Below are 23,363 nucleotides of genomic sequence, written 5' to 3'. Positions count from 1 at the left end.
GCCGATGCAGGGGACACGGGTTCGTGCCCCGGTCCGGGAGGATCCCACATGCCGTGGAGCGGCTGGGCCTGCGCGTCCGGAGCCTGTGCTCTGCAATGGGAGAGGCCACAACAGTAAGAGGCCCGCGTACCACAAAAAAAAAAACCCAAAACAAAACAAAAAATAACATTTATGTCTTAAAAGTTAACATGTGCATAACAGGAAACCAAAAATCATTAGAAGCAAAAAACAAAGTTATCCATAATCACAAATAGTTTACTGTTTGATGTGTCCTTCTAGGTCTTGTTTATGTAGGTAGCTACACAACTAAGCATCCATTTTTATGTAAATAAGACCATACACGAATATCTACCATTTCAAAGTCCCAAAGCTATGAGTATTTTCACAGCCAAGAATACACTATACCAACTCAGTCTGGAAGGGAAAAATGTAATCCTGCCTTTCTTGGCGACAAAAATTTCATAAAAGACAAAAATGGCAACAGGCCTCTAGATAAAGATATTGGCAAGAGTTATGATTAAAATACTGCAATCCCTTAATGTTCAATTAAAAATGAGACATAAAGCAACAGAGTGCACAAAGCATCCTATACTATTCTTTTTTTTTTTGGTGGGTTTTTTTTTTTTATTTTTTTATACAGCAGGTTCTTATTAGTCATCAATTTTATACACATCAGTGTATACATGTCAATCCCAATCGCCCAATTCATCACACCACCACCACCACCCCCCACCGCTTTCCCCCCTTGATGTCCATACGTTTGTTCTCTACATCTGTGTTTCAATTTCTGCCCTGCAAACTGGTTCATCTGTACCATTTTTCTAGGTTCCACATATATGCGTTAATATACGATATTTGTTTTTCTCTTTCTGACTTACTTGACTCTGTATGACAGTCTCTAGATCCATCCACGTCTCAACAAATGACCCAATTTTGTTCCTTTTTATGGCTGAGTAATATTCCATTGTATATATGTACCACATCTTCTTTATCCATTCATCTGTCGATGGGCATTTAGGTTGCTTCCATGTCCTGGCTATTGTAAATAATGCTACTATGAACATTGGGGTGCATGTGTTTTTTTGAATTATGGTTTCCTCAGGGATATATGCCCAGTAGTGGGATTGCTGTGTCATATGGTAATTCTATTTTTAGTTTTTTAAGGAACCTCCATACTGTTCTCCATAGTGGCTGTATCAATTTACATTCCCACCAACAGTGCAAGAGGGTTCCCTATCCCATACTATTCTAATAGTTTTATTTTTTAAAATGTAGATCTTTAATCTGCCAGCAAATTGTTGCTGTATGTGGTGTGTTAGTGGGATAGTTAAAACCCAAAACTTTAATACAATAGACACACTGAAAAGCGCACAAGTTCTAAGTGAATTTTCACAAACGGAACACACACTTGTGTAATCTGCACCCAGATCGAGAAATAGAATACGGCCAGCACCCCAAAAGCCCATTTGTCCCTTTCTAGTCACTATCCCCTGATGGAGGGTAACTGCTATACTGACTTCTAACACCTTACATTAGTTTTCTAAGGGGATAATTTTATTTTCATGCAGATGGCTGCTTAAGTATGCCAACACCATTTATTAAATTAGCCACTGTTTTCCCAGTGAGTTAAAATGCCTCCTTTGATTGTTGGTACTTATAAGGAGAAAATACATTTTTTGATGCAGTGGATGGACTGCATAACCCAAGGTCTAACAAAGTCACGTCTTCCATTATGGCTCCCAGTCGGGCTCACCTGTAGCCAGAGCTTTGCTGGTTGGTGACTGATTTTCTCCATGTTCCTTGCGTGTGTCTAAATAGTTAGAAAAGCACTGATCCTACTGGCCCACTCAGAGAGGACATCCTTCAACTATGCCATGAAGGAGGCCGCCGTAGAGGCTTTGAAGAGGAAAGGATGGGAGGTCACTGTGTCAGACCTGTATGCCATGAACTTCAATCCCGTCATCTCCAGAAACAACATCACAGGTGGGAGCAGCTCTCCCCTTTAATTAGGTCTTTGTGGAACTTCTCGCCTGTGGGTTCTCTGGCCCCACGTTGGCCCCTCTGGCGACAGCCTCTCTTTTTCCTCTCTGCAGGTAAACTGGAGGACCCCAGGAACTCTCAGTATCCTGCCGAGTCTGTTCTAGCTTATAAAGAAGGCTGTCTGAGCCCAGATATTGTGGCGGAACAAAAGAAGCTGCAAGCCACAGACCTTGTGATTTTTCAGGTGTGGTTAAGACATCAAAAGGGGTGTTGGGACACTTGCGTTCTTTTTGTCCTAGACCTGGCACCTAATTAGCTATGTAATCTTAGGAAAGTAACAGCCACTTGACCGCATTCTCTGTAGAGAAGGGTGATTACTTCAAAGGCGCAGTGTTACACAGATTTACAGATGTCGTGAATCTGGCTGTATTACTCTTTGAAAATATGACTGTGATGGCAGAGATGACATTTGAGCCTTGAGCTTTTTTTCCCTAGTATGTTTAATCTTTTTCTTCAGTTAGTTATTTCTTGTGGAATCACTCAAGTTTGCAATTCTCCCCCGCCCCCATCTCCATAAGCATCCTGAAAATAGTTTGTGGAGCTGCTATCTGGAGGATTTGGACTCCATAGAAAGTTCATTAATCCCTCTGAAGGGTCACTGAAAACGAGATACCTGAATTGGGCAGAGAATGATATTCATGTCCCCGTGGATACCCTGCAGAGAGTACATGGAGCCACTGCCACCAGTGGAGATGGAAAGCATTGCCTTCTTATTCTGTAAAAGAAAAGTCATTACCTTCCACATCTCCTTGGTGACAGGAAGTTACTGAAACAGCCCCAGGGGAAAGAACACAAAGGTCCCCCCTCCCATCTGTTGTTTATGTTACTTCATACATTGGCTCCTCTGAGCCTCATAGTATTGACTCTGCAGAAGTACCAGCCTGGAAGATGGTACACAGAGGGGCAGGCCCAGGATTCCATACTCCTGGATGTGGCAAATCAGGTGAAGGTTGTCATGGTAACACAAAAGCAGTGCTGACTGCTGGTGCCTAGGTGGAGTTATTTGTTGTTTTTTATCTATCTCCGCACACTGCTAGGCATGTATCTAGGCTTGTAATCCAGGAGCTCTAAAAATGTTTCTTGTATAGTTTTGGGTGTCTGCAAAATGAAGACAGACTGACTTTTTTATTATGGACAATTTCAAACATACATAAAGAAGAGAAAATAGTATAGTGATGCATCCACCACCCAGCTTTAACTCTCAGTATCCCCTCACTCCTGTTTTTTCCTGGAGTATTTTAAAGAAAATCCTGAACATCATGTCAAAATATCTATGAAAATATCTATTAAAAATTTTGGGAGAGACATGCATCTCTCCCTAAGGGACCTGGAGCCTGATTTTGGTATCTAATTGTGCTCAAAACTCTGCCTCAGGACAGAATCTACCTAGAATCCAGGTGTTAGAAAAAGCAGAACCATCAACCTACCCGGAAAGGTCCCTTGTCATACACGGCAGCATACGAGTAAGCAAACTCCCCTATGAGCACTCATTCAAACCAGCCTTTCAGGATGGCAGGGACTCCAAACCACTGCAGGGGGAACTGTGGGGCAGAGGACAAAGAGGTCAGATGGGGAACACCCCCAAAATAGAAGACTTAGGGTGCTTAGCTGCTGCCCATGATGTCACCGAGGGGCGAACTTTCTTCAGGACCTGTCATCCCTTCTGGAGGAGTTAGCACATTCAAGAAAAGAAAATTTTAAAGAAAAGAAAATTATTGTCCTTGGTCAGTCAACTTGACACTCCTGTTTCTGCCTAAAAATACAAATATTGGGTGGGTGTGAAGAAACACATGCAATAAGATTTGCTTCTATGAAATCACGTTTGGCAGCCAAGTCTGAACAGCAAGGATTGCAGGCAAAGTTGGCTTCAGTGTGTGTTGCCTAAATCAATATTTTCCCAAGAGCTTGCTTTTGTGGGTGTGGTTTCAAAAATATGAAACCTGTACCTTGTGCTCACGGATTTAAAATCCTATCATTTAGGATAAACAGAACCACTCACATATGCAAACAAATGATCTGTGTGACTTAAGTTCATCAGGGCATTGCCATGAGAAAGACCTATTGGGCCTCTTGTCCTGGTAAAAGCTAAGCAAGGACATACCAGTATTTCTTCTTCTTGACTCACTTAAAGGCAGTAACAACAGGAACATGCCCAGAGGTTAAAAAACAAAACTAGGACAGAGAAATAATTTTTAGGACAGAGAAAGAATTTTTAAGACTTGATAGGTCTCTCTTTGAAGGGTGGTTGACCTACAGGAAAGGGGATAAGGAAGTAGAGTTTTAGGACACGACTGAGAATGAGACCTGTATTCTCACCCTGAATCTGCCAGTAATTTGCCTCATCAGTAAAAAGAGGGGCTTGAGGTATCTCTAGTAGCTTCTCACATTCTCACACTTATCATGCTCCAATTGTGAGGGGCCAGATCTGCAGCTTTTAGGATAAATGTGCAGGTTGTTTAGGCAAGTAGATTTGGTCCCTTGTGAATGTTCTACAGTCAGGGCTGAAAAAGAATTGGTTGGTTTGTCAGGTATTAAAAGTTTACTCTCTCAAGTTGTTCTTGGAGGGACTTCCCTGGTGGTGCATTGGTTAAGACTCCGCGCTCCCAATGCAGGGGGCCTGGGTTCGATCTCTGGTCAGGGAACTAGATCCCACACGCATGCCGCAACTAAGGGTGTGCATGCCGCAACTAAGGAGCCCACCTGCTGCAACTAAGACCCAGCGAAACCAAATACATAAATAAATATTTTTTAAAAAAGGGCCACCTATAGGATTAGGGAATTAATATTAACATTGGAGAATAAATGGTAAGAATAATTTATTAAGACTTGTCTAGTAATGTGGGGAGGCAGAGAAATGCACATGTGCATGCCTTGGCAAGGGTCAGTTGCCAAGAAGCTGAAACTCACCCTTAGGTAATAGAACTTTGGGCACTTTTGGCAGAGAATGCCAGGCTGGCACAGTTTCAAGGTTTTCTTCATTCAAAGAAGAGCACAGCTGAATAGGCTAAAATAGGTAACAACTAGGTACAGAAAGCACAAGGTGAGAGGGTGGAGCTATGAACTAATTTTCCAGGGTGCCTCAGGCCTCCACATCAGAGTGACCTGTTGGGAAACCCAGATTAACTTTTGTTGTTTGTATATGGTACAAGGTCTGTGGGGTTTGATCTGTAACTCACCTCTGTGCTTTGTGTATCCCCAGAGTGGCACTCTGCATTTCTGTGGCTTCCAAGTCTTGGAACCTCAACTGACATATAGCATTGGGCACACTCCCGAGGATGTCCGAATTCAGATCCTGGAAGGATGGAAGAAACGCCTGGAGAATATTTGGGATGAGATGCCACTGTATTTTGCTCCAAGTAGCCTCTTTGACCTAAACTTCTAGGCAGGATTCTTAATGAACAAGGAGGTACAGGATGAACAGAAAAATAAGAAATTTGGCCTTTCAGTGGGCCATCACTCGGGCAAGTCCATACCGACGGACAACCAGATCAAAGCCAGAAAATAAGATTCACAAGACTTGATTTCCTTCTAAAATATAGCCAAATCTAGACTTCTTTCTTGGGGTTCCTTGACTTGCTTTAGTTTTTAAGATATGTGTTTTTCTTTTGCCACAAAGAATGGATAGAACAGACTATATTCATATATTTTTGTATAGTTTTGTTAAACATAACCGATTCTGTTTTTTTTTTAAATTATTAATTTATTTATTTATGGCTGCGTTGGGTCTTCATTGCTGCATGTGGGCTTTCTCTAGTTGCAGCGAGTGGGGGCTATTCTTCGTTGCGGTGCACGGGCTTCTCATGTAGTGGCTTCTCTTGTGCAGCACAGGCCCTAGGCGCATGGGCTTCAGTAGTTGTGGCACATGGGCTCAGTAGTTGTGGCACGTGGGCTCTAGAGCGCAGGCTTAGTAGTGGCACACGGGCTTAGTTGCTCCGCAGCACGTGGGATCTTCCCGGACCAAGGCTTGAACCCACGTCCCCTGCATTGGCAGGCGGATTCTTAGCCAGTATGCCACCAGGGAAGTCCCAAATGTAACCAACTGCTATCATGGCAAAATCTGATTAGGCTCAAAAGGCCTCTCAGGCTTAGGACGTAAAGCCGGAGAGAAGGGTGTAGAAAGATCCCAGACAGTATTCTTTAAGGTCCTCTACACAATTTAATTCCTCTCTTTAGAGATACATTTTTAGGAATAAATCTGGCTAGAGAGCATCCAACTCCTCAAATGATCTATTTTTCTTTTAATTACCTCTCTGTGGTTTATGGCAGAAGGGAATTGCTCAGAGAAAGAAATGACGAAATCTGTCTGACCTAAGGGACTTGTTTAGTAATTACTACTCTCTGCTTGTTTGTGAGATATATTGCCTTTAATTACTACACAATGACTATTATGCCTAATACGAGTGTCATTCTCCTTCAGCTTTTGTTGTTTCTATACAGTGCACACAGACACCTTGAAATGAAAAGCTAAAAAAAACCTCTTTACTTCAATCTTCTAATTTAATGTCTGCAAATAAACCAACACCTCTAAACACTACATCTGCTACAATGAATGAATTCACGAAAGGAAACAGTACTCCCAGTATCTAAAAACAGCTTGCCACAAACAGTACTTTATTTCAGATCCATGTAACTAACCTTCTGGAAGTTTTTCCTGTATCATTGATAAACTGATGACTTGCCTTTTAAGGATGTGTTTTGGTTTCATGAATTTAGGGACAAAATTGTGAGCCTAGAGTTTCATTAACTTTGGTGAACAATTTTGGCGTAACATTCTAACTTCGTATTTAAATGATTGAGGTGCACCTCTACTCGCTGTTGGTATAACCTAAGTAGAAAATGATGAAAGAACGCCCTCTTGTGGTGCATAGAAAGAAAACATGAGAAAATGATGCAAAGCAAGGTTGCATGAAACTGGCAACAGCCTCTTACCTGCCAAGGAAATGATGGCGTCAGGATGGAGAACCTCATGTGCCAGATGCCAGCAGGCACTGGGTATTCTTTCCACAATATCCACAATGGCAGATGGCTGGGTGCTTCAGTTTGAAAACATATGAAAATATTTACTGTTGCCTTCATCTTCACTGCAGTTTTATGTAAATTTCTAAAAGTTCCAAATGAAATAAATAAAATCCATTTCTACAAAACAGACCCACACTCACTGGTTTCAGAGAAGCTAGTGACAGAGGCATTCAGGCAAAAGTGGAATCTACTGGGCAAGAAGCAATCAGAGGATTCAGTGATAAATTGTGGCCAGAAGCCTATGTGGTGACTTGGCTTGAGAGCTTGCCCAATAGGGCTGCTTCATTCTGAATGGCAAGGGAACCTACTAAGATTCTCTCAGGGAATTTAAAGGACATTTAAGGAGATCCAGGAAAGAGAGTGGTATAGAAATCAAGAAAAACACAGAATGCAATAAACAAATGCCAAGGAGCAATATTTATTCTGATTTCCCTGATTTATTCTGATTTATCTAATCAATGGGCCAGGCATTCTTCTAGAGGCACTGGGAATACAGCAGACAAAAAACCTAGCCTCATGAAGTTTGCATTCTAGTAAAGAATGAGAGAAGAACAAATGTCAGTCAGGTGGTGATAAATGCTAGGAAGGAAGAGCAGGGTAAGAGGGTTAGAGATGGGATACGAGTTTTATACAGGGTGATCAAGAAAGATCTCTCCTATAAGGTTATATTTGGGCAAAACCCTGATAAAGTGAGAGAATGATACATGTAGGTCCCTGAAGGAAGAGCATGCCAGGAGTGATGTGAGTGCAAACCCACGAGGCAGCAGCATGATCAGTATGCTTTAGGGAGAGCAAGGAAGTTAGTGTGACTAAAGCACAGAAAGCAAGAGAGGGATAGGTCAGACACAAAGCTGGAATCAGACCACAAAGGGCATTACAAGCATTGTGAAATGTAGAGATAGGAAGTCACTAGAGGGTTTTGAGCAGAGGTGTAACATATGACTTACATTTAAATCTGGCTGGTATGTGAAGAATCAAGTATAAGGGGCAATGATAGAAGCAGGGAGAACTGCTAGGAAGCTGTTATGACAATCTAGGCAACAAATGCTTTGGATCAAAGTGACAGCAATAGATGTATTGAGAAGTGGTTGGATTCTGGAAGTATTTCAAAGGACAGAGTAACAGAATTTGATGATGGATTGGATCAAGGTCAAAAAACAAACCAACCAACCCTCAAAGGTATTTTGGCTTAAACAATTAGAAGAATGGAAATTCCATTTGCTTAGATGGGGAAGAATCTGGAAAGAGTATTGGCGGCAGAAGTTGGGAGTGGGAAGGGGAGAATCAAAATTTCACTTCAGACATGTTATTTCTGAGATGCCTGTTAAGACTGTCAAGTAGATAGTTCGATAATAGGAACCTGGAGTTAAAGAAGTTATGGCTGGAGATATACATTTGGAAATTTTCAACACATAGTCTATAAAGCAATCTGACTGGATGAGCGCACCTAAAAATTGAGTTATGATAGAGAAGAGATCTGATGATTGACTTCTAGGGTTCTCCAATGTTAGGAGGTCAAGAAGACGAGAATGGAAAAGGCCAGTGAAGCAGGAGAGATGAGTGCGGTGTCCTGAAAGCCAAGTGAAGAAAGTGTTTCAAAGCGTGTCATATACTGTTGATAAACTGAGTGAAACAGCCCTCAGAATTGACTTTTGGGTGGCCATTGGTGATGCTGATGAGCTATTTCAGTAGAGCAGGGTGATAAAACCTGATTGGAATGGGTTCAAGAGGATGAATAAGAGAAAGTGGAAATAGTATGTATGGGGGATGTGGGGATGTGTGGTCAAAGAAAATTGTTTGATATTTTTAAGAGATGAGGGACATTACAGAAAATTTATATACCAGTGGGTATGACTCAGAGAGAAAGGTTTTGATGCTGGAGAAAGAGGACAATTATATATGTATATGTATAATTGAATCACTTTGAATCACTTTGCTGTACACCTGAAACTAACATAACATAAAATCAACTATAATCCAATATAAAATAAAAATTAAATTAAAAATTAAAAAAAGAAAGAGGACAATTAAAGGAACAGGAGCATGTATTTGAAAAAGCAAAAGGATATGGATCCAGTGCACCAGAGGCAGAAGAGCAAAGTAGCAACAGGATTGGTACACTTATTAGGCACTTAGCTCCTGTGTGCCAGGAACTAAGTAGTTTTACACTGATTAATTTACTTAATCCTTTTTTTTTTTTTTTTTGCGGTACGCGGGCCTCTCACTGTTGTGGCCTCTCCAGTTGCGGAGCACAGGCTCCGGACGCGCAGGCTCAGCGGCCATGGCTCACGGGCCTAGCCTCTCCACGGCATGTGGGATCTTCCCGGACCGGGGCACGAACCCGTGTCCCCTGCATCGGCAGGCGGACCCCCAACCACCGCGCCACCAGGGAAGCCTTAATTTACTTAATTCTTATAACAACCCTAAGAGGATCATTCATTTTTCTTTCCACTTTATAAATAAAGAAATTGAGGAATGGAGAGGTTAAACAGTAGGTATAGGAGCCAGAACTTCACCCAAGCAGGCAAACTCAAGAGCCTATGCTTTTGGACTTCCCCGGCGGCACAGTGGTTAAGAATCTGCCTGCCAATGCAGGGGACACGGGTTTGAGCCCTGGTCCAGGAAGATCCCACGTGCCTAGGAACAACTAAGGCCGTGTGCCACAACTACTGGGCCTGAGCTCTAGAGCCCGCAAGCCGCAACTATTGAGCCCATACGCCCTAGAGCCCGCGTGCCTAGAGCCGATGCTCTGCAACAAGAGAAGCCACCACAATGAGAAGCCTGCGCACCACAACGAAGAGTAGCCCCCGCTCACCGCAACTAGAGAAAGCCCACGCGCAGCAACGAAGACCTAACGCAGCCAAAAGTAAATAAATAAGTAAATAAATTTATTTTTAAAAAAAAAGAGCCTATGCTTTAAATACTATGCAGGCAGGGACAATGACAACATGAAATAGAGCACAAGAGTAGTAATCAATTGTCTTCCTGAGAGAAAGACCATTAAGTGTTGCTGTCGAGAAACTATAGCTGCTTTTATACTTCTAGAGTCCCTCTGTGTCCTGAGCAGGGATAAATGGTGTTCGGTTCTTTTACAGGCCTAATTATATGGCTGCTGAGAATTGTCTGCTCCTCACAAGATAATAGAGCAGGACTCTTACCAGCTTGGAGTAAAGCAGGACAGCTATCTCCCTTGTTCTGCACACTGTAACTTAAATTATGTAACCCAGGATTGCATCAGCCTTTCCGGCAGCCACTCATATGCAGTCCCATTTTCGGATCAGTCTTTTGCCCACATACGCTGTTTTTTGGACCCCAGTACTTTTGATATTTATACTTATTTAAATTCATTTGGTTATTACTCCTTTCCACTGCTGCTGCAGTCAATAATGCCAAAAGACAACTTTTAAACATATTTAGAACAATAGCAGCATTGTTGTCACTTTAGACTCCTAAAGTGACAACTCATTTAGATATAAACATTTGGATGTGTTAAAAAATTCAGTCACTTTCACAGAATCAACAGACACTATCTATATTTGATAAGAAGGTATAAGCATACTGTTTAAAGCAGTGCTTCTGAAGCTTCAGTTATTTATTTATATATCACATACATGATATTCATGTATCACCTGTATTAGTATTTATTTAGTATTTGTCTTTGACTCACATTTCCCCATAGTCTAGTAAGTAGACACATTATGTATTTTTCTAATGTACATCCAAACCTTATATATATATATATATATATATATATATATATATATATATATATATATATGTTTAAAGATAATGTTTACCCATGTATCACCTGAAATCATTTTGGGTACCACTAGTGATATATGTACCACATTCTGATATATATATATGGAAATAACTTACAGAAAAATAAAAAGAGATTGCCTCTGGATGTGGGACTGAGGCCTGGAGAGATGTGGTTTTCATCAAAAGTACCTCCATAATACAAGATTTGTCACCATATGTATATATTGTTTTACTAAACATGAAACATTTAAACTAAGTAAAACAAACAAAAATTCTATTACACTAAGTCACTTGGTACACTTCCTGGTACAATGTAACTATTCAAAAATATTTCTATATTTCATACCTTTTCCTACTGATTTTTTAAGTTCAATCACATACTCATGTCGCTCAAAACTGACATTCACGGATATGACTTCATTCATAAAATCTGAGGAAAAAAGACAGTTAACTACTACAAAATGAAAACTTTCAATGTTTTATTTTTGACTGCAGCTGTTTACAGAAATATAGTTGCAAGTATACAAATGTTCCAATAGAAGCAAAATATCTTTTTAATATTTAACAAGTTATCACAGATAGCTAAAAACATAGATGCAAATGAAATTCCCTCAGAGAATAAACTGAAAATATCTGGTGTCAGTGCTCTGAAATCCCAACTAAGAAAGCCATATACACAAAAATGTAACCCTTACTTACATCATTGCAGGACAATGGAAGAAGGCAGTTCAGTGGTTGATCAGTGTGCTCAAGCAAATAAAATTAAATTAAAAAATTAAATGGCAGAATGGTAGCTAAACCACTTGAGAACACGTTAATAACATAACTGTAGTATATTCATTAAAAGACTAAGTAAAAGAAATGAATGGAACAGTAAAAATTGTCAAAAAAAAGTAATACTTGGAGCTTATCAATTCAATGTAAGGGAACAAGGTGAGCAGATACATTCATTAGATCAAAGGAAATTAGCTCAATATCATTGGAATCAGTTTGTCGCTATGAAAGTCATAAACACTTCCATGCAGGACAGTTCTTTATTGGACAGTCTGATTCCAAAGCCACTCTCAAACATCTGAGATGTGTGTGTGTGTGTGTGTGTGTGTGTGCTGTCCTGAGGTTCATTAGCTAAAATAATAATAATAATAATACAAACTATTTCAAATCAGGCAAGTTACTTTTGGAAAAAAAACAGAACAAAACAGGGTGATACGGTTAAACACAGAGCCTTTAAAGGAAATATTACAAGTTGGAGTTGAACAGAATTGTGGTATGGTATAATGCTTTGGATATACAAATACAGTATGCAATAAAGCGGGGAAGAGGGGAAGGGGAACAAGAAAGGAGGAATGTAGCTAGAGCATCTCCCAACAGCTTGCCTATGTATTCCAGCACCAAAGTTTGCAGAGTAAGCCACTTGTATTTCCACTGCTAGTTTTAAGCAAAGACAGCAGTGGTGATTTTCATAAAGTGAGTGTACAATTATTTTCATTTTGAAATGTTTACTTTTCTTACATGAGTTTATTAATTGGTGATTTGTAAACACCAACAATTATGGAGGTACTGAATTATACAGGGAGATTAAAATGAATGATTAAATCTACTTATCTAATGGTTAGTTTACATTTAACAGGATGCATATAACTGGGAAGGGAGAAATGCTCAAATTAAATAATACAGTGTCTTGTTTAACATCTTGTCTGAAGCATAAGTTCCAAGGATAGTTATATTTCTAGTGCATCAATTCTCATACAAAGCAAGCTATTTTAAAAGAAGATTTATCTATTAAAAAAAGAAATTAAATAAGATGCTTTGTTGACCTGGCTAGCTATGTTGTTTAATAGCTCAGATACAAATGTAAATATAAGGAATGACAAATAATTTTGTTCTGAGAGTTGGTCTAGATGGGCCAAAATTGTGGTCTGCTGGTAAAGTAAGAGGCAATGAAAAGAAAGCTTTTATTATCACTGCCCACAATGTATCCATTTTATGGATAGCACCCGTCAATTGTATTAGCTACTTAACTGTCATAATAGTTAAAATAAACACAGAACATTGCACCTATATATTTAAATCAGTCATTTAATGTAAACTTTTTAGTAAGTGGTATGAAAATGCCAAACTAAGTTAACTGAATTATCAATAACTAGACTAATTGTATATGTACATAAAATATACTGTATTTCTATAGGCAGTACTGAGAATAAATTATCATTGCCAATAAATGATTATAGATAACCAGGTTAAATTGAATTTACATTAAAAACAATGTATAACTGTGTCTGTGTGAGTGGGAAAAAAAAGCCCTTTCTAGATCTTACTGTATACAGTTTACACCAGTGGTTCTCAAAGTTTAGCATGTATCAGAATCACCTGAAAGGCTTGTTAAAAAACAGATTGCTGAGTCCCACTCCAGAGTTTCTGATTCACTATGTCTGGGATAAGGCCCAAGATTTTGCATTTTTAACTAGTTCCCAGGTGATACGGATGTTGGCTGGTGGGCTGAGGACCACACTTTGAGAACCATTGGTTTATACATACTATAGATATAGAAAACTATATACTATAATGCTATTAATATGAAACAAAAAATATAGGAAGAGGGCTGGTTGTAATTAACTCTCAAACATATCATTAGAAAGCCGAACATTTTAATGTTTCTAAAATGATTTTCTGAAGTGTAATAATTTCCCCTTATAGTCAGTTACATTTCAAAGTCTTAAGTCCTACTATACTTTTTAGAAAATATTTCCATAACATACCAAGTTGGCTATCCAAAATAAAAAGGGACATAAATATTCTAAACAGTTAAGATATACTCATCAAGAAGGAATCATAACTATACAGCATTCTTGACTTCTTTGGAATGATTAAAGTGCATAATATCATTAGGGTATTGAGAATATTGCATAAAGGTTTGCAGTCTTTAGTGCCACTAACAGTCACAGAAATACTCACATGGGGAAAGCAGCTCTATCCCTAAGCTACTACTCTCCTGACCTGTTTGTTGCTGATGGCTCTTTCTTCAGGCACCACCACTATGGTAAGGAGCTGGAACATAGGCAAAATTAACAAAAAACAGAGGGATACTCAATCCAACTGTATTTGGCTGCAAGGAATTATTTTAGTTCTGGAGGGACTCAGATACAACTTCATTTCCTTTGACACTATTTTTCATAGGCAGATTTCTAAAGTTCTGATGGACGAGAAGTACACTATAATGAATTATTTGACTCCGTATGGTTAGAAAAATTGACATTACTAAGCTTTACCTAAACTATGTGTTAGTGGTTTATTTTCACCCATCTTATAATAAAGATCAGAGAAGGTGCTTCAAACACTTCCTTTCTGAAATTTAACTATCCATATTTGTGTACATAGTCTCACATACAGTAAAATTTTCGATAGCATTCAGATAAGACCTATTATTAGTTGGTCAAGATGAAGACAAATTTAGCTAATTTCTATAAATGCTAAATAGTATAATTTTGTGATCTTTTACTTAGCCTCCTTCAAAGAAACAATTCTAGCTATGTATCTTTTCTGTTCCTCCTATGCCAAAGGGTGTTAGAAAGTTATGAAGTTGTTTCTATGGTGATCAAGAAATGGAGAAAAGAATGACTAAATAGAAAAAATGAAAGTTGAGACTATTAAAGTCATTTGCTATGTGTTTTTGGCAACAGTGAAAAATGAAATTACAAGAAAGGGGCACTAACATGGTAAAAAGGCACTTTTCCATAAGCATTTAATCTAGATCTAAAATATTAATTAAAAAAATTTCCTGAAAGAGAAAATGGAGTAAAAATAGAATTTTATTAATAAATGAAGCTAGAATGACACGAAAACAAATGGGGATTAAAGAAGCAATTAGAGTACTGGGACAATTCACAAATGATATTCTAGGTATTATTCTGATATTTACTACAGTATGAACATTATCTTCATGATTTAGCTCTAGTGACACAAATAAGCAGAGAAGAAAACCTTTTTCTAATACATGTTATGAGATTCTAAAGCTGATGAACTATATACAGTCTCTCTCTCTCATTAAGGCTCTCCATATAGCCAAAGGCATGCAGATATAATGTGGCTGTCTTGGTTAGGGATGAAGCCTGTGGTCATGAAGCAGAGTAAAGCTAATAGGTCTCATATAATTTTCAATTAATTAGAAAAAAAACAACTGGAAAACAGATACTAGAACAGAAATTCTCACCAGAAAGATGAAACATTCTCAAATTACTCCTAGTGAATGTTTATAAACCATGCTGAATTTGAGATTTTGGTTATTAAAGCATTTAATTTCTGGTCTATAATTGCTGACGCATCTAAACAGACTTCACTTTTCCAAAATAAGCATCTATAATGGCTTAAATGGTCAAAAGGAATTATTATCTTAGTTCTGGAGGGACTCAAATATAACTTCTTTTCTCATTCCCTTTGACACAATTTTTCCTAGGCAGATTAACTGAGGTTCTGATGGGCAAGAAATGCACTATAATGAAATTCCCAACTACAGCATATACAGTATTACAAAAAAAGAAAGGAAGGAAGGTCCCTCATTAATACTGCTTCTATAATAAACAAAGCCCTTTAAAAACCTGTTCTAGGGAGACTGGCGAAAACAGATTTGCATTGGTTAGATAACAACATGATACTCTATTTGTAATTAGAATAAGGTAACATGATAAAGCTCAGAAGCAAAATATGACTTCTAATTATTTTCTCCCATGTTGGTGTGGATATATAATGGAATGACAATAAGGAATAAAACACACACACACACACACGCGCGCGCGCGCGCGCACACACACTCACGCAGACACACAGGTAAGCTCCAAGCATTAATGTGAGTTGCTAAAAGCAAGAACGATTGAATGTAACAATAAAAAGGAATAAAATGTGGTTTATAGTTTATTTAGGTCCTTCTGCCATAAGTAAATTTAATAAATTGTTGTTTCCAAGGCCTCTGTTGGCTCATGGAGTCTCTCCTATATGTAGATATAACTTGTAACAGTAATCTTGAAACTGCATTATTAGCACAAGTATCAACCACTGACTACTAAGCTAACTCTTCAATAAGAAGACGAGTACTTTTTGTAACCAAATAGTATGTTCTGAATGCTATACTTAACATTGACCTTTTAGGGGTAAGGAACATTTAACAATGTAAAAAAAAAAATTCATCATTATTGAATAAGAATATGGTATCTTAGCACAGCCCTTGTACAAATAACCACAAAACTTATGAAAATAAAAATTGGGTTTTCTGCCTCCATCCAATCAAACCACTACAGTTCAGGTGTATGTTCTGTTCTAAACTTAGATATTATAAAACAGAAAATTGGTCCCTGGTGACTTGGCATTGGCAATCAGCATTTTACAATGATAAACTTCTTGCTAAATAACAGAAGTCAGCACCCAAGCCAGTCTTCTTGCCACCACTTTATCCATACAGCAGTGTTAACATTCTAACTGGAACTTGATGAACAAATAGACTTCCTGAGTCTCCTGTGTAATCTCTTGGGAGAAAATTCAGAAAACTCAGAAATAAACTTACAGCATTTTATTTCTACTTCTTATTTTTATACCAGTGGATAAGCTTACTGACATGAGTCAACCCTCTGCAGTTAAGAGTTTTACATTTTAAAACTGGAGCACTGGATTGTGTGGTCCTTCTCATACCCTGAACTATACTGGGTAAATTTTCCTGATGGGGTGGGGAGAGAGAGATATATTGAGGAAAATGCTTTTGGTTTAGAGAATTTATAAAGTGGCTCTGGATATTACAAGATGGGGAAAATGTTATTAAAATTACAAACATGGGTTTTTTTTAGTGTCTTTATAAATAAAAGGCATAGAATACAGAAAGCCAATTAATAATAACAATAACAACAATAATAAAATATTAAATATATAGTGAGCAAAGACTGAATGGCTCATTCTTGTGAAACTCAACTTACACAACTGCCTGGATGGGTTTCCTTACTCTAACGTTTTGCTGAGTGAAAGATCCAGCGAACACACAGTGAGCTGCCTTTAGCCCACTAATCACATCAAGGAACCGCCTGATGGAATGGCCACAGATGAAAAGGTCATTTGTTTCAAAAGATACTTAAATACTCAATAAAGACATAACAAACCCCCCCTCACTTTTATCAGACGCCACGTTGTGGTAGAACATCAGACAAACTCACAAATTTACCACAAAAATGTGTGGCAAAAAAAGAATAGTTTATATATATGTATATATATAAATTTCTATATTTATGCCAATGTACTCACTCAGTACAAATAGCAAAATAGTATACCATTTCCTAAATACAAAATATAGCTTTCCAAAAAAATGAAACACACATTAGATATAAACCATCCAAAACTTGAACGATTGAAAACTGTATTCAAAATTAAATGACCCAGAGTAGGTCTCTTTCTGAAAAGTTCCCTTCATATCGGCAAGAAGCCTGTACTACTGAAAACATAATTCAATGACTCTCAATCAGAGAGAGAAAGAAAGGGTTGGGGGTGGAGGGAAGAATAAATGAGACCAAAGAGAAAAAACAAATTAAAGAAGAGCACAAAGAACCAAGGAAGACCATCACAAAAAGGGGGAAAAATCTGACTGTATAAACAAAACCAACACCACAATTCCACAAAGTTCAGCTAAATGTATCGGATAGAAAAAATAAAAAACAGAATTGTAGCCTTCAACAAACAATTAACAGGCTATTTTTTGTACACTTAAAAAATAAATGAAACTGACAAGAATGCCAAAACATCTTATCTACATATAGAAGCCACACACAATTTGGCCTTAAACTGTATTAACAGCTTTCTACATGCCAAAAGGAGAGTAAGACATAAGCATGTGTCCAGACAACAGGTTGTAGAGAGAAGCAGGCATCCCATGGGTGGTGAGAACACCCAAATCTGTATAACTAATGCTACAACTGCAAGTTCTGGAGTGTGTTATTTTGCTCTCTATAGATGTAACACAAATTAATTCTTCATATTAAGTCAATGATATGACCCTGTAAAGCCTAAGGCTTGTGGGAACCATCAGATAAGTGACCACTTCAAACTGTAAAGCACTGAGGTGACAAGTGAATTACACTCACTGCAGCTCAGGGAGAAGTGATGTTTCAAGAAATTTTAGTTTGTCTTTTTTTTTTCAGATTAACATTTACACTGTTTCCTATTAGAGGGAAAAATTTGAAGACTTCAGAACAGCACCGTTCATGGAAAAAAAATGCATTGTTTCTTGTTTCTCAGGAGTCAGCTCCCCTCATTCCTGAAAGGATACCCCCCGGCCTGTGCTGCAGGAGTTGCTGGGTTACCCCAGATCAAAGTGGTCTTTTCATTTAAGTTACTACAGGATCACAAAGCTAGTAATATATTACTAATTGTCTAAAATAAAGTGAAGAAGAGGGGAAGAATAGTATCGCTGAACATAAAAATGGAATACCAGTTCAAGACTGGGATAAGAAGAAAACAGACTTGAATTACTCTGTCAGTTTTAACTATTGTAGGAGGATATCAGAACATAATTTACCATATATTATCCCCTTCATTTTTAAATAGAGCAAGATGTTTATATTTTTCTATGCACAGTTATGGCTAAAACCCTTAACAGAAACACAGAGAATTAACAACTCTCTGAAAAATAAAATCAATAGCATTCCAGCTGTTCCCAGTTTGTGTGTTGTCTGTGATAAATAGAGTCCTCTTATCTGTGTAGAGCTCTTAATACAGCTTACCTGTCAGAATGTTACCCCTTCAGTTTCTCTATAAAAACTGAATGAAGACTGCTTCACTTTGGCCAATAGCTGTGCTTTTTATATTGAAAAATCACAGCCTAAGTTATGATTTGAACTTTCCTTTTTCAAAAGCCACTACTTGACTAAATGCAGGAAAGAAAATCTGAATGAAGAACAAAAGTAAACATGAAACATGAATTATTTTCTAATAGCAATAATAACTGAGTGATCCAGCTTATCAATTTAAACTGTACTTTTAAAGAAATAATGCCTAGGAAAATAGCAACAATTAATTCTGTCAGCTGGAAACTCAAATAGATTCTCAGTCATCACTGTTATTAGGAATATAAAATAAAAAGATGTTAACAATGGTGGTTAATCACTGCAATAGGCAGCACAGGTGTGCTCTTTTGCAGTCAGAGTAAAATCCATCCATTTATTCAATCACAGTTTTTCATATTTTGTTTTCTTTTTAAAGTAACAGTTCAATAATCCTCATGGAATCACAAGATCTCAGGGTATCTTGAAATCAGGATTTTCTTCATGGAATTTCTAAAAAAAGAAGAAGTTTAATATAACTCAATAGGGAGGGAAAGCCTTTACAAAGTTCCCGTAGCCCTGAATGATCCCAAAGTATATTACAGTACTACAAATGATACTTTATCATATTTATACTGTCAGACTTTTCAGATTCAATATTTATTTCTTGAGGAACGGAGATATGAGACATAATTATATCTGATATATAGTACATTCATCGGATGTTCTGTCATTCCAAGGAAAAGAAGCTTAGAGCCAGAAGGAATGCCCAGTATTAACAATATGACCTAAGCTATCATTCAGAGTAATTTATTTAGGGTAAAAAAGTACCATCTTGTGAGAAAGCCATATTTTAAAAGATCAGAGTCCTAACAGTGTTATTACTTAACTCAAATCTGCTAAGAATAATAAAATTTATTGATGCTTTTCAGTAAGAAAAAAGCCAAAATGCAATACTCACATATCCAGTTAAAAGGAGCCAGTTAAGTTGTTCCCTTGGTTTTGCAATGAAACAAGCAAATCAATCTTTTCAATGTTCTGATTGGTGTTTATAGAGGATGCCAATGGAGAATTCTCTGGCATTTGCTGAGAAAGAAGTGTTGTCACAGGTGGCTGGCCCTCGTTTTGCGGTTGGCCTGGCTGACTTATGGCCATCAACTGATCTGGCAATGCAGCTGGTCCAGAAGTTAAAAGCTGACTACAGTCTGCAGAGATATTTAAAATAGAGAAGCTACCTGATTAGTTATTTTCTGTTAAGATTCATAAGAAGGTATTTATTAGTGGCTGGGATAAATTCATTACTGTGTTTGCTCATTATAGAGTTAAAAGTGAGGCGCACCTGACAGCCTCCAAAAAGGTTTTCATTGAACAGTAGTAGAATTCATCCTAGGTTTCCTCTAAGCAGTATAAAAATACAACAATGCTTAGTTATCACCATAAGTCCTATATAATTTCCTTGCTATATAAACATTTAAAGAAACATGGTTTTCTACATCCTTGGAAACTACTTACTTTAATTGGCTGAAAAATTTTCTGTCATTCTTACTTCATTTTCCTTTCAAGTTTATATCTTAAAATGGCAAACACATACATTTATATATGTTACCACATTTAATCCTTCCAATATCCTTTTCAAGTATGTAATATTACCACCACTTTAGATATGGAAACTGAGGTTCATGCAGGTCAAATATCCTAAGGTCTCAGTCTGTAAGTGGTATAGCTGGGATTTGAACTCAATTGTGTCTAACTACAATCTGTGCTCTTAAAACCACTATGTTGTGCTTTCTTCTAGTAATAATAATGTGACCATTTCGACCAATAACATTTAAGAAATGAGAAATTAGAAAGAGTTTCTTACTATTTTGAATGCCAAATAAGAACATTCCTGAAGTCTGCTGAGAAGAGCCAGGAGAATTTTGTAGTTGGTTCATTGTGCCTCCTGTAGTGTTGTGAAATAAAGTAGCCTGTGGTTGAGGTGAAGATGTGGCTCCCTGGATTCCAGGCATGTTGTTCTGAGGGGAATAAAGGGGAGACTGTTGCATGTCTTGTTGGTTTATACTGTTCTGCAATGCAGACATGGATGCTGGAGAAAGGAAGAGTGTTACTTGCTGCTCTTGAGAACTGGGTGACCCTTGGACCAATTGAATCTGAGGAGAGCTATGGAACAAGGAGGTCTGTGATGACTCGGACTGGGCAGGACCTGGGTTCTGAAGTGAGGAAACTGTGGGCTGGTTCTGAAATTGCATGGGCTGCTGTTCTTGATTCATTGGGGCCATATTATTTTGTTGATGAAAAATTGACTGGTTCTGCTGCTCCTGATTAGCCATTGGATTTTGACTTGGGTTGAATATCATGTTTGGTGGTGGCTGCTTTTGAGATGCCATTGGAGCCATGGTATTCTGATTGCTGAATAAAATGCTCTGCTGTTGCTGCTGCTGCTGCTGCTGCTGCTGCTGTTGCTGCTGCTGCTGCTCCTGGGATGCAGAGTTACTCTGGATGGCAACCATTGAGTGCTGTGACTGGAAGATTGTTCCTTGTTGGTTTTGAGGCATTGGATTAGGAGGAAGGGAGCCCAGGGAAACCTGAGGCTGAAATAGACCTTGCTGGGAGGGTTGTGCCTGTTCTTGGGAAAGCATAGGGGTCTGGATGTGTGATATTGGAGCCTGCTGTTGGAATGCAGCTTGCTGCTCAGTGTTTGATGTTGACTGAAGTGGAGAAATTGAATTCTGAGCTGCAAAAAATGAAATCTGTTCTTCTTGGGCTACTGTGTTAGTTTGAAGATTATTCATTGGACTCTGGGAAAGAAATATGTTGGCTGACTGCTGGTCTTGAGGAACAGAAGAGCCCTGTAGCACAGCCATGGTATTTTGAGAGTGAAACATTGGAGGCTGCATTGGTTCAGAGGAGGTTGTAGAAGTCTGACTGTGGACAATAGGACTTGGACTATGAAAAATAGAACCTTGAGTTTCCTGGGAAAGGTTCTGAGCATCAGCAATAGGATTCTGAGGATGAAAGAGTTGAGCCTGTGAATGAGAAGACTGCTGCAAAAAATTCCCTGATTGGAGTGACATCATCTCATTACCTTGCTGGAATAAACCATTACCTTGCTGCTGAGTACCATTATTTTGAACACTTATCATACTTTTCGTAGATGAAAAAAGGCTAACTTGAGGTTGACTGTCTCCACTATGTTGCATTTGGACCATGGTCTGAAAGACACTGTTCTGAATCTGTTTTGCTTGTGTTCCAGTTTCTTCTCCATCTGCTGAACTTGATGTCTGAAACATGGTAGTGCCAGGAGTTGCAACCTGCTGTGTGGTGGTTGTAGCAGTTTCATTTCCAGAAACTGCAGGAGGAGAAGAAAACAATTCACATTGCATTTGCATGTCCTCATTGGCTGATAACGCACTCATCATATGAGAAGTCTGCTGGTAAACTGGGGACTGCTGAAGGTTTCCATTTGCTGAAGCAGTTGAAGGAAATAGCTCTGACTGAATCTGGGCAGCTGCCTGGCAGATACTCTGTTGCATCTCTATCACCATTGCAGCTGATGATTCCATCACTTGCTGTTGCTGTTGTTGCTGCTGTTGATTAGATAATGTGTTTTCATTCTGTGGGTGAACATTTTCAGCTCTTCCAGCTATTAAATTATCTGGTCTGGTATGGACTGCTGGCTCTGTTGAGGAAAACATTCCAGGGCTTACGCTATTTTGAATTTGACTGACTTGTTGAAAAATGTCTGCACTAAGCTGTTCTTGAACATTCTCATTACCATCTGGAGCAGAAAATAAAACTGAAGATAACTGTTGTTGTGCCTCTAAAACTTGTTGGACCAAGTCAACATTTCCATTGCTGCCACTAGTATTACTGCCTGTAAAACTTCCTGCCTGCAGCTGTTGAATTGTATTCTGTAGCTGCTGACTCACACTATTTGGTGATGGGAAAATATTTGATGAAATCTGCTGCTGTAAAGTCTGTGCTTGTTCTTGTAGTGGTGACTGCTGCTGTTGCTGTGATGCCTCAGTCAGGTGTGACAAATTAACCACTGTACCATCTGACTGTAATACCTCTCTAGACTGAGTTTCTCTTGTCTGAAACTGTGTAGCCTGCTGCAGTAGTGCTTCACTGTTGGGCAGCTGACTAGAAGCAGAAACTGCTGGAAAGGTACCAGGCTGTGAAATGTCCTGTGTTTGGATAGTTGTCAGGGTCTCTGGGTTGTATGCCTTGGGCTGAATCTGTTGTTGCTTTTCATTTTCAGAAGGTAAGTGGGAAGATGATGATGATGATGAAAAAGACCCGTTTCCTGCTATGTTAGAGATATTTTCTAATGTTTGTTGAGTGGATCCAACTGTCTTTGTAGTCTAAAAAATAAAAAATTGCCAAATAACATGTACATATAAATATTAAATGAACTCATATGATACTTCAAAATTATTATTATAAAAACATATGCAAGGCCAATTTTACCCTCTATATTATTATTTGGAAAACAGGTGTAAGACTGTGATTCTCAGTGATAACATTATGTCTTACTGTCATCGGGATTTTTAAATAAGTATTATAAGCAAAGATAGTCAAATAAGTAGAAGAATCATCAGCTACTGGAGAGTAAGAACACAATAATTCTATGGTTGATGGATTAGTAGCCAAATTAAAAATATGTCCATTTGTGGATCACTGGTAACATTATTGAGAGGGGGGAACAAAGGTAAAATGGAAAAGGAGCTTTAGGAAAAGACTGGTGGAGAA

General features: G+C 38.3%; 2 protein-coding genes across 9 annotated transcripts in view; one reads left to right on the top strand and one right to left on the bottom strand.

Annotated features, from left to right (window-relative positions):
- The first annotated feature begins 6 nt into the window (after positions 1 to 6).
- On the top strand, positions 7 to 10,828 carry NQO1 (NAD(P)H quinone dehydrogenase 1). The gene is given in 3 exon segments (XM_022583327.3): positions 7 to 1,983; positions 2,094 to 2,224; positions 5,240 to 10,828. Coding segments are annotated over 3 exon segments (546 nt in total). The 5' UTR covers positions 7 to 1,874; the 3' UTR covers positions 5,546 to 10,828.
- A 445-nt stretch (positions 10,829 to 11,273) lies between these two features.
- The window catches only part of NFAT5 (nuclear factor of activated T cells 5), a 131,860-nt gene continuing 119,770 nt past the window's right edge, over positions 11,274 to 23,363 (bottom strand). For all 8 annotated transcript variants that reach the window (XM_022583313.3, XM_089902380.1, XM_022583314.3 and 5 more), the window contains 3 exons: positions 20,473 to 22,975; positions 19,573 to 19,816; positions 11,274 to 19,124 (listed from right to left, as the gene is read on the bottom strand). In XM_022583313.3, coding sequence (XP_022439021.1) covers positions 19,581 to 19,816; positions 20,473 to 22,975 — 2,739 coding nt within the window. In that variant the 3' untranslated portion in view covers positions 11,274 to 19,124; positions 19,573 to 19,580. The remainder of the gene's footprint in view (positions 19,125 to 19,572; positions 19,817 to 20,472; positions 22,976 to 23,363) is intronic.

The sequence above is a fragment of the Delphinapterus leucas genome, chromosome 20 (genome assembly GCF_059928025.1).
Source record: "Delphinapterus leucas isolate spDelLeu-1000000601 "Yukka" chromosome 20, BTC_Dleu_Yukka2, whole genome shotgun sequence".
Classification (NCBI taxonomy): Eukaryota; Metazoa; Chordata; class Mammalia; order Artiodactyla; family Monodontidae; genus Delphinapterus; species Delphinapterus leucas.
The sequence above is the reverse complement of the archived record's forward strand: the minus strand, read 5'-3'. Positions and strand labels throughout refer to the sequence as shown.